The sequence below is a fragment of the Hylobates moloch genome, unplaced genomic scaffold, assembly GCF_009828535.3.
Source record: "Hylobates moloch isolate HMO894 unplaced genomic scaffold, HMol_V3 SCAFFOLD_4, whole genome shotgun sequence".
In the NCBI taxonomy this organism is placed as follows: domain Eukaryota; kingdom Metazoa; phylum Chordata; class Mammalia; order Primates; family Hylobatidae; genus Hylobates; species Hylobates moloch.
In genome coordinates, this window is record NW_026652279.1 from 30694995 (window position 1) to 30708821 (window position 13827).

General features: G+C 53.9%; 1 protein-coding gene across 2 annotated transcripts in view; it reads left to right on the plus strand.

Annotated features, from left to right (window-relative positions):
* The window catches only part of FBLN2 (fibulin 2), a 91668-nt gene that overhangs the window by 62166 nt on the left and 15675 nt on the right, over positions 1-13827 (plus strand). The window contains exons 4-9 of one of the 2 annotated variants that reach the window (XM_032149780.2): positions 727-856; positions 5104-5284; positions 9208-9417; positions 10036-10149; positions 10869-10970; positions 12916-13056. In XM_032149780.2, coding sequence (XP_032005671.1) covers positions 727-856; positions 5104-5284; positions 9208-9417; positions 10036-10149; positions 10869-10970; positions 12916-13056 — 878 coding nt within the window. The remainder of the gene's footprint in view (positions 1-726; positions 857-5103; positions 5285-9207; positions 9418-10035; positions 10150-10868; positions 10971-12915; positions 13057-13827) is intronic. The other variant, XM_032149781.2, reaches the window with a different exon arrangement.

The window sequence follows — 13827 nt, forward strand, 5'->3', positions numbered from 1 at the left end:
AGAGAGGCAGTGTGATTCACTCAAAGCCACACAGCTCACTGGCAGCATGGCCTGGATTAGACCCCATGTTTCCCAATGTCCAGACCACTCTGCTTCCTGTAAAAAAAATTTATCTTCTAACCTTGTCTTTCCCTTCAGCCATTCTACCAATATAGGGCAACTTAGGAGTTAGAGCATGCAGCACTGGGACCCCTGGAGTTTGGGGCTAAGCGGTCCTAGTGTATGCTTGCATCCCTCTTGTGGATGTGCCCCACCTCAGGGGGTGCTGAGCCCTGTCCCCCATAATCCCCACCACCCTGTCCTGGCTCTGGCCTCTGTACCTGATTCGTCAGCCACCTCTGCCCCAGGCAGCCCAACAGTGACTGGCAGGCAGTGACCAGGGACCTGGAGGCTGTGCTCCTCCAGGCTGACCTGCCAGCCTTTTCTGGGATTGGGTCTCTCTGTCCTCCCCGACCGTTGTGGGAGTGGGGACTCTGATGCCAGCTGCTCTCTCTGAGGTCAGGAACACACATCTCCGAGTCCAGTGGGACCCAGGCCTGCATCTTCTTGGTTAAGCCAAGAAATGAAACCCATGCAACCCCATGGAGGTTGTGCCGGCTCTGCCACCTGCACCAGCTCCCTTGCTGTGGACCTTGGGCAGGGCTTCCCTCCTCTGAACCTCACTCACTTTCCACTCTCAGAGGATGGGGTGGGCGATTGGGGGCTGAGTTACCCCCTCTGTTGCAGGACAGCCCAGAGGCACTGCTGTGTCTCCTACTTGCAAGAGAAGAGCTGCATGGCCGGCGTCCTGGGAGCCAAAGAGGGTGAGACCTGTGGGGCTGAGGACAACGACACCTGCGGCGTCTCCCTGTACAAGGCAAGCCTGACCTGTGGTCTTCAAGGCAGGGTGGGGCGGGGGCAGGAGGCTGGCCTGGGCCTGAAGGTCCTTGTGGCCCAAGAAGTTAGGCTGTGCTTGGGGCTCCTACTGGGAGTGACCCTCACGCCTGGGGTGGAAGGACTCATCATCTGCGCAGAAAACATCATCAGTTATTATACTGACCAATTAATTCACAGAATATTTTTAGAGCACCACTGTGTGCCCTGGGCGTCAGGGATGTAGCAATGAGTAACACAGATGGCAATTCCCGCCCCCCCCGGTGATTTCTTTCTGGCCAGGAAGACAGAGGAAGATCACGATGAATATGTTAGCACCTGGCGTGGTTGCAGGCAATTGTGCCAAGGAGGAAAACCTAAGGAGAGGCGGGAGAAGCAGTGTCAGGGCTGGGGAGGGACTGCAGTATCAGCTGACAGTGGCCAGGGACAGCCTCACTGAGGAGGGGACATTTTTGCAATGCCTGGGGTGGCGGACGTCTGTGAAATGCTTTCAGGCAGAGTGCAACACGTGCAAAGGCCCTGAGATCAGAGCCTGCTTGGCATGTCTAGGCTGTGTGGCTAGAGTGCATCGAGTGACAGAGGGCAGGTGGAACTGAGCCCAGAGAGATGACAGGGCTCCTGGCCATCATCGGAATGACTGTGGTTTGACTCTGAGTGAGGTGGACCCCATGGAGAGTTTGAGGGTCCCTTCTGGCAGTTGTGGGAACCGGTTATTGAGGGTGTTTCTCCCACATGGGAGGTGGGATTGGGATGGGGTAAAACCCTACCAGGCAGCAGTGGTGCAGAGAACAGTGTGAGCTAACACACAGGCGAGGACGTCGGGAAATGGGGTGTGTGGTCCAGTGGTCTGGCAGCAGTAGAGACAGGCCACCAGGAGTCCTCAGGCTGGAACATAAAGGACAGTAAATGCTGAGAGCTTTGGGCTTCAAGCAGAGTGTCTGTAAAGCTGTGGGAGGGATTTGCAGCAGGAGATCAGTTTGTGTACTAGGGCTCATGGTGGCCACTGGGGGACAAGGTGTCAGTTTGGCTACAAGTAATGGAAAACTTCCTGGACCACTAGTTTTTCTCTCATATGCTGCAGGCTGGAGGAAGGCAGGGCTGAGTTAGAGGAGTGAGCGGCTCCATGGTCATGAGGAATGGGGCACAGGCATAGTGGTCTTGCCCTGCCAGCTCTCATTTGCCACCTCTTGGTCCAGGACGAACTCCAGAAAGGGGCAGGAGAGCCCCCTTGTTTTAAATTATTATTATTTTAAGACAGAGTCGCTGTCACCCAGGCTGGAATGCAGAGGTACGATCTCGGCTCACTGCAACTCCACCTCCCGGGTTCAAGCAATTCTCCTGCCTCAGCCTCCCAAGTAGCTGGGATTATAGGCATATGCCACCATGCTTGGTTTTGTATTTTTACTAGAGACGGGGTTTCACCACATTGGCCAGGTTGGTCTCGAACTACTGACCTCAAGTGATCCACCCACCTTGGCCTCCCAAAGTGCTGGGATTACAGGCATGAGGCACTGCATCCAGCTTAAATTATTTTTGATCATGGTGAAATACACATGATGTAAAATTGATCGTCTTAACCATTTTTAAGTGCACAGCTCAGTGGCATGAAGCACATTCACATTGTTGTGCAACCATCACCACCAAGCATCCAAGGAACTTTCTTATCTTCTCAAGCTGAAACTGTTCCCATTAAACACTAACTCCCATTCCCTCTCCCTGTAGCTCCTGGTAACTACCATTCCTCTTTCTGTCTCTGTGGGTTTGACTCCTCTAGGGAACTCATGTAAGTGGAATTATACAGTGTTTGATCTTTTGTGTCTGGCTTATTTCACTTAGCATAATGTCTTCAAGGTTCATCCATGCCATATGTAGCAAATATAAGTGTTTCCTTCCTTTTTGAGGTGGAATAATATTCCATTGTGTGGACAGACCACATTTTCTGTATCTGTCCATTCATCGATGGATACTTGGGTTGCTTCCACCTTTTGGCTATTGCGAATAATAATGCTGCTGTGAACATGAGCAGAAGAAGTGCTCCCTTTTTTGAGGGCGGACTGTAGTTCTGCTTAGATTTCATTGGCTGGAGTTTCATCTCCTGGCTACATCTAGCTGCGAGGAAGACTAGGGAATGTAGTGTCTTTATTCTGGGAGGTCAGGTGCCCCACTGAACATGAGAAAGAAGGGAAACAGACATTGGGATGGATAGCTGGCTGTCTACAGCAGAGGTGAGGGCAAACTAGGACAGTGGCACAGTTTCAGGAAACTTTCCAGAAGGGACCTCATCCTGACTGAGGAGCGGGGGAAGGAATTGAAGAAGCCCAAGGTCTCAAGCCTGGGTGATGGTGACAGAGACCGCTGGATGGTTCTGGCATTTGGGAGAGGATTTTGACTTCAATTTTGGTCATCTTGGGGTCAATTTTTTCCTTAAAACAACTAGTATTAGTGAGAGGACCCTGTTGACAGGGTCTAGAAACGTTTAGAATCCCCTTTTCCGTCTTTATGTTTGACCCTGGACCAGTTCTCTTTTCTTCCTTCCCTTCCTTCCCTTCCTTTCCTTCCTTTCCTTCCTTCCCTTCCCTCCCCTCCCTCCTCCCTTCCTCCTTTCCTCCCTTCTTTTCTTTATTTTCTTTCTTTTCTTTCTTTCTTTCGAGACGGAGTCTTGCTCTGTCACCCAGGTTGGAGTGCAGTGGCGCCATCTTGGCTCACTGCAAGCTCTGCCTCCCAGGTTCATGCCATTCTCCTGCCTCAGCCTCCCGAGTAGGTAGGACTACAGGCACCCGCCACTACGGCTAAATTTTTTATTTTTGGTAGAGGTGGGGTTTCACCGTGTTAGCCAGAATAGTCTCAATCTCCTGACCTCGTTATCCACCCACCTTGGCCTCCCAAAGTGCTGGGATTACAGGCATGAGCCACTGTGCCTGGCCAGTTCTCTTTTCTGAGCCTCAGCTTTTCTATCTGTAAAATGAGGATAATAATCCATGTCTTTTTGGGTGGTTGTGGGGATCAGAGATAATGCAAACTAAGTGTTAGGTATGTGATGGGCCTTCATTAGTGGGAAGTGTTCGACATTGAGAGATGCAAAAATAGAGTATCGGTTAGCTGTTGCTGGGTAACATACCATCTAAAACCTAGTGGCCTGTTGCTGGCTTAATGCATGAATTAGCGGTCAGCTGAGTACTTCTGCTAACCTGAGCCATGCTCAGCTGATCCTGGGGGCGGGGGTGGGTGCTTGCTTATGTGGCTGCTGTCAGCTGACGGCTCCACTGGAGCTAGATGACCTAGGATGGCCTCGGCTGGGATGACTTGTTTCTGCTCCCTGCAGTTGTCTCAATCCCCAGCAGGCTAGCATGGGCCTGTTCAGTTAGTGGATATGCAGAGTTCCAAGAAAATAAGCATTCAAGGTCTTTTGAGGCCTAGGCTAAGAACTGGCACACCATCATGTGTATCTCATTCTACTGGCCAAAGCAAGACAGAAGGCACAACCAAGAGGTTGGGAAATACACACTTTCTCTTAATAGAAGCAGCTGCAATATCACATTGCAAAGACAGTGAACACAGAAAAGACTAAATAATTGGTGCTGTTATTGCAACCAAAATACCACTGTATTTTAAAATAAATAAAACCAATTTGTTTTTGAAGAAAAGCAGCCTGGGCTGGGGTAGATCTACATCTTTAGGAACCTAGTCTTCTATTTTTATGTTTAATTATCTTTAACTTGTAGCTTCCATCTTCAGGGTCACTTCATGGCCCAAGTTGGCTGCTAAAGCTCCAGCCATCACATATGTGCTCCAAGAAGGAGAAAGAGGGGGAGCTAAAACGATATACTTGATTCAAGTAGAGTCATCCCCAGTTTAAAGCCCTCCTGAAGGCTCCGCTGAGTGAATCTATCTCTAACTGCAAAGGCCCCTGGGAAATGCCATCTTTTAACTGACTTGAATAGAATTGGGGTTTGCTAGTAAACATGAGGGGATAGTGAGTGTGGCTAGGGGGTTATAGTTCCTTCCACAAAAGGCCATTTATTTGTTATCCGTTTCAAACGACTTATATTAGTCCTACCCGTGCCAGACTTAGGAAATAGAGGCAGAGGACCCCCCTGCCCTGGGAGAGCGCATAGTCTGGCAGAGGAGATAAGATAATGGTGAATTCACCACCATTTATCAGTCCCTCTCCTGAGCCTAGCTCCAGGCTGGGGCCAGAGATTGGGCAGTGATAACTGTCTCTCCCTGCAGCAATGCTGTGACTGCTGTGGCCTGGGCCTCCGCGTGCGGGCCGAGGGCCAGTCGTGTGAGTCCAATCCTAACCTGGGCTATCCCTGCAATCATGTCATGCTCTCCTGCTGTGAGGGTGAAGAGCCTCTCATAGTACCTGAGGTTCGCCGACCTCCAGAGCCCGCAGCTGCACCACGGAGAGGTGAGTGTTGCCCTTCCCTGGCTGCGGCATATGGGGCAAAGGCTGGGTGACCTCTGGCCTTCTGTGGGGACCCTGGGTCCATCATCACCTGTGGCTTGAGACACAAGTTCTGCTGTAAACAGAGTTCTGAGGATGGTGATTTCATTGTTTTCTGTGGACTACCCACTCCACCAACTTAACCACCAACTGCCACCCATCCCCCTTTCAGTGTCCACTCACCACCCTCCCCTCTCTTTGTCTATACATCTTCCTCCCTATCTACTTTGTCTATACATCTTCCTCCCTACCCACTTATCAGTCTGCTCTTTTTCCATCCATTGCACTTGTCTCCCACCCATCCTCCCATCCTCTTGTCCATCTCTCCATCCATTCATTCATTCACTTCCTGATTCATCCTCTATCCCATCATCTGTCCATCCATCCATCCATCCATCCATCCATCCATCCATCCATCCACCTACCCACCCGATTATCCATCCATCCATCCATCCACACACCCACCCACCCACCCACCCACCCACCTACCCACCCATCTACACATTCACTCACCCACCCATCCATCTATCCATCCATCCATTCATCCATGTATCTATCTACCTATCCACTATCCACTCATCCATCCGTTTATCCATCCATCCATCCATCCATCCATCCATCCATCCATCCATCCCTCATCCATCCATCCGTTTATCCATCTACCTACCCATCCATTCATTCATTCATCTGTCCATCTGTCCATCTATCCATCTGTCTGATCATCTATTCATCTATCTATCCATCCATCCATCCATCCACCCACCCACGCACCCATCCGTCTGTTCATCCATCTGCTTATCCATCCATCCATCCATCCATCCATCCATCCATCCATCCATCCATCTCCATCCATCCATCCATCCATCCATCCATCCATCCATCCATCCATCCGTGCATCCATCCTCGTTGTCCTTGGTGTCACCCCCTTCTTCTTCCCTTCTTGTGCTGTGGCCACTGTTCCAGCTGCCATGTCCAGTCCCTGACCCCTAGCCAGGGCTGTCTCCTGGACCCATGACCATTAGCCTCTGTGCCTGGTGGGTCTGCAGGAGCCTGATGAGGGTGCCCCAGTGAGTCAGCAGGTGTCCTTTGTGTACATGGGCCTTGGTGGCCCTGGGGCTGGCGCCATGAGAGTCCTGGCAGGCCTGCTTTGTTGGTGTCCACATGTTCAGCCTCAACTGATTGGGGACCAGATGTCCAGGTGGGTTCCAGAACTACCAGCCCAGTTTTTTCGCTGTTCCTATGGACTGTCATCTGGGGCCCCTGTGGATTTGTCCTGGGCACTTCAAGGAGTGGGAATTAAAGCCACAGATGAGGTCCTGGTATCAAGATTAAACTCTTGGCCTCTGGAGTCAGGCAGACTTTGTCGGAATCCTAGTTCCTTTGCTTAGCTGGGGCAGGTCACACAGAAGGAAGGCTCCTTCTCAGAGCCTTCACTGTGGCATCTGTCAAATGGTCTTGTATTCTTTACATTGTTCAGTGCAAGGATGAATGATAGGATGCCTGTCAAGGGCTTTTGGCAGTGCCTAGTGATGCACCCAGCATTGCCACCACTGTTGCTGTTACCATTGCCATGCTTCAGTAGCTCAGAGGGGGAAGATGAGGCCCAGAGAAGGGCAGGATCTTGCCCCAGGCACATGCCGGGTCTTTGGCACAGCCACGACTGGACACCTTGGCTCTAATGACACCCATTTCTGCCCCAGCCTTCCTGCTGCCCTGAGTTTTATCTAGACCCAGTCAGCCTTGGTTCCAGTCGACCCAGATCTCTGTCACTATAATGCAAGATGGCGGAAGTCTGTGCATAGGGATTAAGATGCCTGCTGTCCACAGGTGCCAGGGCTCAGGAGATCCTACAGGAAGAGCTCATATCCTGTGTGGTACAGGTGGGAGAACAGATAACTGGATCTCTCATCAGGGTGAGGCAGGGGTGAGTGTGTGGGGGTTGGACCCAGGCCAGGCCTGGGCAGATCAACCAAAACAGATGTACAAACCACCCTCGCCAATCCATTGTGGGTACAGAGAGTTAAGTCCAGTCCAAGGAAGTGCTACTTGCTGAGATTGGCTCTAAGGGGGCTGGTTGAGTACTGGTGTGAAGGCCAGGTTAGTACCCAGAAGAGTCTGGCTGAAGGTAGTTTGGGAGGAAGTCCGGCTTCAAAAGTCAAAGGGCAGGTGGGTGGAAGGGAGTAGGTGGGCAACAGAGCCAGGCATGATCCTGGCCAGAGATCCATGCTCCCTCCTCCTGTGAGGAAGATGCTGGTGAGAGTGAGCTGAGCCTGAATCCTGGAGGTACTGTCTAGCCTGTGGTGTGCTAGGAGGAGCTCTGGGTCCAGGTCTGTCCGCCGCCTGCCTGCAGTGCTGAGTCTCTGCAGGGCCAGACCGCCAGCCATCATGGCCATGCCTGGAGGCACCGGCTGGGACTGATTGGGCTGCAGCTTAATGTAAACACCCTCCATATGAAACACGTTCCTCAGATGTGACTTCATGTAGCTACTCTCTCTATGGGCTCTGCTGCCTGGGTGGGGTGGGAAGGGCAGAGGCCCTGGGCTGGCACAGAGCTTAGAGGGGCTGTAGGCCTCCCCCTGAAGTCCTGGCTGCATGCTTTCCCCACACTTGTCATACAAAGAGCTTCCCAAGGCAGCTCAGCCTCAGGAGCCTTCTTTTCCGCTCTCACTTGCTCCCCAGCACAACCCTGGGAGATGGGTTTATCCCAGAAGCTGGAGGCACAGAGAGGCCTCGTGCTGCCCAAGTTGACCCAGCTAGGGAAGGCCCAGGTCAGTGGTCACATCTGATCCAATGGAGCCCAGATTTGGAGCCCTTTCTGCTGCTAAAGATGGTCCTCCCTGATGTCACTGAGGTCAGGGGTCTGAATCCATTGTAACACTTTAGTGAGAGCTTCTTTGTGTTTCTGACCCTGTCCTATTGTAGGGGACTCAGTGAGGAAGACTTGGACCTGGCTCTGATGGGTTCATTCTTACTGCTTGAGGTCTGTTCATTCATTTGCCCATCCATCCATCTATCCATCCATCCATCCATCCATCCATCCATCCATCCATCCATCCATCCATCCACCTACCAGTCCATTCCATCCGTTTGTCTGTCTGTCCACCCGTCCATCTACCCATCCACTCATCCACTCTTTCATCTACCCATTCATCCACTCATCCATCTATTCAGCCCCACACCCATTCATCCATCCACTTACGTATCCATCCACCTACCCATCCTTCCATTCACTCATCCACCCATCCATCCACTCACCCATCCATCTATCCATCTACTCATCCATTCATCTACCCATCCATCTATCCATCCACCCACCCATCCATCCATTCAGCCAAATACTCATTCATCCGTCCACCCATGTATCCATCTATCCACCCATCCTTCCATCTACCCATCCATCTATCCATCCATCCTCCTTCATTCATCCACCCATCCAGTCACCCACCCACCCACCCATCCATCCATCCATCTGCCCATCCACCCATCCACCCACCAATCCATCCACCCACCCGTTCATTCACCCACCCATCCACCCACCCATCCATCTACCAATCCATCCATCCATCCATCCATCCATCCATCCATCCATCCATCCATCCATTCATCCACCCCCCCACCCCCCACCCATCATTCACCCACCCATCCATCTACCCATCCATCTATAGCCATCCATCTATCTATTTACCTGCCCACCCTCCCATCTATCCATCCATCTATCCACCCATCCACCCACCCACCCACCCATCCATCCTGCTTCATCCATCCTTGCTGTCTGCTGGGCACACAGAGGTCTTGATGAGGACCTGCACTAGTTTCCCAAAGCTGATGGTCTCAGCCACCTACTCTGACCAAGCTGGCTCTGTCTTGAGCTCTAACCCCTGTCCTAGTTTCAGAGGCGGAGATGGCGGGCCGAGAGGCCCTGTCACTGGGCACAGAGGCCGAGCTGCCCAACAGCCTGCCGGGCGATGACCAGGATGAGTGCCTTCTTCTCCCGGGAGAGCTGTGCCAGCATCTTTGCATCAATACTGTGGGCTCTTACCACTGTGCCTGCTTTCCTGGCTTCTCACTGCAGGACGATGGCCGCACTTGCCGCCCAGGTAAGGGCCCTGATGGCCAGGGCAGGGGCTATGGGAAGGGCTGATCTTGCCAGGGGGTGTGGCATTCCTGGGGTGCTCACTGTGGGGTCCTTCACTTCCTGCTACCCCACACATTGGAACCCACAGAAGCCTGAGGCTTCCAGTGATGGGGGATTTGTGAGGCAGGAAAGATAGAAGCTTTCTTCCTGGGGCTCCATCTGCAGGGACCTGGCCCCAGCACCTTGTCCCATATTCGAGCGCAGGGACAGGCTCAGGCCACAGAGGCTCTCACCAAAACCCAGCTATCTCCCCAGTGCTGGGCCCATGGTAATCCTGAGGGATTTCCTCCCAGCCACTGGTCCCAGAATTGATTGGTTTTTAATCCAGACACTCTTTTTCCTTTCCCCCCTCTCTTCTTCCTTGCCTCCTTTCCTTCTACCCCCTCTGCCCCCAGTAGCTGAGATTGATCTTTCCCAAGGTATATGCACACTCCAAACTTCATTTTCCTCTCCTGTGAAATGGGGGTGGGGATTAAATGTCAGTGCCCTGCGTGAGAAGGGCAGGTGCCTGGAAGTGCCTGAGGCCTGGCTCAAGACCTGAGACCTCCCCGCAACCCCCGCTCTGCTCTACCCATGACAGAGGGTCACCCTCCACAGCCGGAAGCCCCACAGGAGCCTGCACTGAAGTCAGAATTTTCCCAGGTGGCCTCTAACACCATCCCACTGCCACTGCCGCAGCCCAATACCTGCAAAGGTAAGCAGTGGGGGTGGTGTCTTCAGGACAGGGCCCGGGGTCCAGGGTCCAGGGGGTGGGTCTGGGCTGCTTGCAGGTGGTGAGCTGTCTGGTGCAGGGTATGTGCAAGATGGCCTCTCCAAAGGGTGTGCTTCTGTTTTGGGGATGATGGGCTTACCCGGGGCTGAGTGAGGAGCTGAGGAAGTCACTCGGGAGATGTGGTGTGGGGGCAGCCTAGGGCCTGGTGTGTGACCCCAAACAAGCCAGTTAGCTGCTTTTTGTCTCCATTCTTGTAACGTTGAGGTAGTCAAATCCTGGTTTGCCAACCTGTTGTGGAGGCTGTGTTCAGCGCTGCATAGAGAGTCCTCTTCTTTGTTGTTCTTCTTCTAATTCCCTTCCCCTGCTTTTTTCCCTGCCCCCTTCCCTTTCTCTTCCTCCTTCTCTCTACTCCTCCATCTCCTCACTGTTCTTGCTGTCACTCAAGGCATGGGCTGGGATCCGAGTGGTGGGGGAGGTAGACCCAGAACATCGTCCCTGATGCCAGACGGTGTTGGAGCAGACTTAATGGATGAACCAGTGAAAAAGACCAGGAGTGGGGTTCCTTGTCTCCCAGCCTTCCTGCCTCCCAGGGGCCATGTTTCTGTGTCTCACTAGTAGGTTAGAGCCAGGGATAGGGAATGAGCCAGAGTGGACCAAGGCCAGGGCCTGGTGGTCTCTGATTTCTGTGTGGTTTCCTCCAGACAACGGACCCTGCAAGCAGGTGTGCAGCACTGTTGGGGGCTCAGCCATATGCTCCTGTTTTCCCGGCTATGCCATCATGGCGGATGGCGTGTCCTGTGAAGGTGAGTGCCTTGGGGTGCTCTCCTACCTGTGCAAACCTGAGTTGGCCTGTAATGGGGGCCTCCAGATGGGGGTGGCTGGGACTTAAAACTTGCTGAGTTTGTGCAGGAAAAGTCTTGGCTGCTATGATGAGCACCCCCAGTGGAGCAGGTTAAACAGTCACTCCCTCTCACTGTACATGTGGTGTATACGTGCACTCCAGGGTGGGCCCGCAGCGTGGCTGCAGAGGAACAGGGTCCGGGCTCCTCGCGTGGTGTTGCTCCGCATTTCCTGGAGCAGTGCTTCTCCCGCTGAGTGTGCACCTGAGTCCCTGGAAGCCTGGGTCAAACAGGCAGTCCTGAGATTCTACCGAATCCCCAAAGATCGAGCCAATAGGTCTGGGTGGTTGGGCCTGAGAATTTGTGCTTCTAACGAGGTGATATGGATGCTGCTGGTCCATGGACACCACCTCCACTCACCTTGCCCTTGAGGGTTGCCCTGGTCTGTGCAGCCATGTCCAGGCCTGGGTGGAGAGGGGGAAGGGGAAGCAATGCTGGTTGTTTTAAGGGCAGCCGGAAGTGTCCGCGATGGGGAGTGGGAGGGAGGCTGGACAGCAGGAATGCCTGGCTGAATCTGTTCCCAAATGAAGGACATTGGTGATGATTAGCTGTCCAAGGATCACATTCCTTCCACCCCCGTGGCCCCGCCTAGGTCTGGGTCTTGTCTCTGTGGGGCCTCTGTGGGCCAGGACACCCCACTGTAAAATGAGGCCATTGGACCCAGCACCTGCTGGGTTGGTTCCCACAGTGAATGGCTTCTGAAGAACCAAGTTGAGAGGTCTCAAGACTCCACCTCCTGCCTGGAGGCAGGACAGAAATAGAGTATGCAGAGTCTAGGAAGTATGGCAGTTCTGGCTCAGAGATGAGACCCTGGTGGGTGTCTGGGGGAGAACAGAGTCAAGTCTGCCTGGGTGAATATCCACATCTCTCCCAGAAGCTGAAAGCCCGTGTCCATCCCCAGCCGAGACTGTGTTCTGATGTGGACAAACACCGTCCTACGAGCCCAGAGAGGACAGTAGACTTGCCCAGGGTACATGACGTGGCAGTGACCGGCAGGCCTTCCTCTCCGATGCTGGGGGCAGCTCTCAGGTCCAGGTGGTGCTGGGTTCTCTGGGCCCCGCTCCCCATCTCCCAGGGTCCTGAAGATGTAAGAGCTGCATCTTTTCTGGGGCAGGCCTCCTTTGGGCCCAGCCCTGTGAGGCCCCTCTGCCTGTGCTGGTCATGCAGCCTAGCCCATGTCTGCTCATCCCCAGGACCCCCTCCCTCCTCTTGAAGCCCTGGTAGTGAAAGCTGGGGTCCAGGTTGCAATGGGCATTCAGAGGGGCACCTGCTCTGTGGAGGAGCACTGCTCAACTCTGCTGCATTGGAAATAAGTGAGTTCCAAACACGTTGAGCACAAGAATGATTAAAACACTTCCAGATTTCAGGTTTCTCTTGAAACTTTGTGAAATCTGCATACAAGGGACCCACCATCCTGTCCCCTTTTGGATGGAGCACAGACACTCAGTGTCCTGGAGCCTCTGTGGGCCCTTCCCTGGTTTATGTGGCTGGCCTGGTCCCCTAAGTACTGGACTTTGCAAGCTCTCGGTGGCATGGTTCTCTTGGCGCCTGTGGATGTGGGAAGTATTGAGTGCGTACAGGAGGCAGCCTCTGGTCCTGTCCCCACTGTGACTGTGGGCAGCCACCACCCTCTCTGAGTCTCACCTCGCCACCGTCCTTACTGGAGCAGTGGGGACCAGCTCTGCACACTCAGACTTGGGCCCAAGGCCCAGCTACACACAATCAGGCGGGGAGGCCCCAGGCAGGCCCCCGCCCCTTGCTGGGTCTCATTCTCCTGTTGCTGGATGCTCTGTGGCAGCCCATGTCCCTCTAACAGTCCTTCTGTTTTTCCTCCTGCGGCTGCCACTAGACCAAGACGAGTGCCTGATGGGTGCTCACGATTGTAGCCGGCGACAGTTCTGTGTGAACACCCTGGGATCCTTCTACTGTGTCAACCACACAGTGCTCTGTGCCGATGGCTATATCCTCAATGCGCACAGGAAGTGCGTGGGTAAGCCAGGGCCCCGCCTGCCGCCCGCCGTCACAGCTCTCCGCTCTGCTCCACGCCAAGCTCGCCACACTGGCCACATGCCAAAGGGTCTGCCCTTTGCATGTGAGCTCTCAGCACAGCCGGCATCCCCGTGCTCCATGTCGTGCCCTTGTGTCCTGGCGTCTTGTCCCGCTTGGCTGCCAGCTCCGCCCGGAGGCTGCTTTCCCCAGGGACATGTCTATGTGTCAGGGAACTGGATGTGTGGCCTGGTGGATCATGGACCCCACCTGGGCTGCAGGAAAATGAGGGGGTCAGACACGCTGGGAGCAGGATAGCATGTATGGGGTGTGGAGGCAGGAGGCCTAGCCAAGCAGAACCCCCCAGAAGCTCCGTAGCCTTAGATGAATGACTTGTCTTCCCCCAGCCATGGTTTTCTCATCTGTAATAAGGAAGCTGTTGATCCTCTTTTGACGATTGTGTGACGTGTGCGGGGTAGCACAGAGCCCGGGCACCGTGAGCATGCAGCTCACGTGCCTTCCCCAAGGTGCCCCACAGAGGCTGGTGGATGGAGGCTGGGGTCCAGCAGAGCCCGCCTCACACACCAGCTTGGCGTTCCTTTGCTATGTGACCTTGAGCAGTGGAACTCTCCTCTCTGAGCCTCCCTTTCCTCCCCTCTGACCACGGGGCCAGAGGACTGGGTGAGGGCTCATACCCGGCACCTGGCCTGCACATCGCCTGGGTCGGTGCTCAGTGATGCCTCTTCCTTCCCCTCTCTTAGGCTCCATGTGTGCC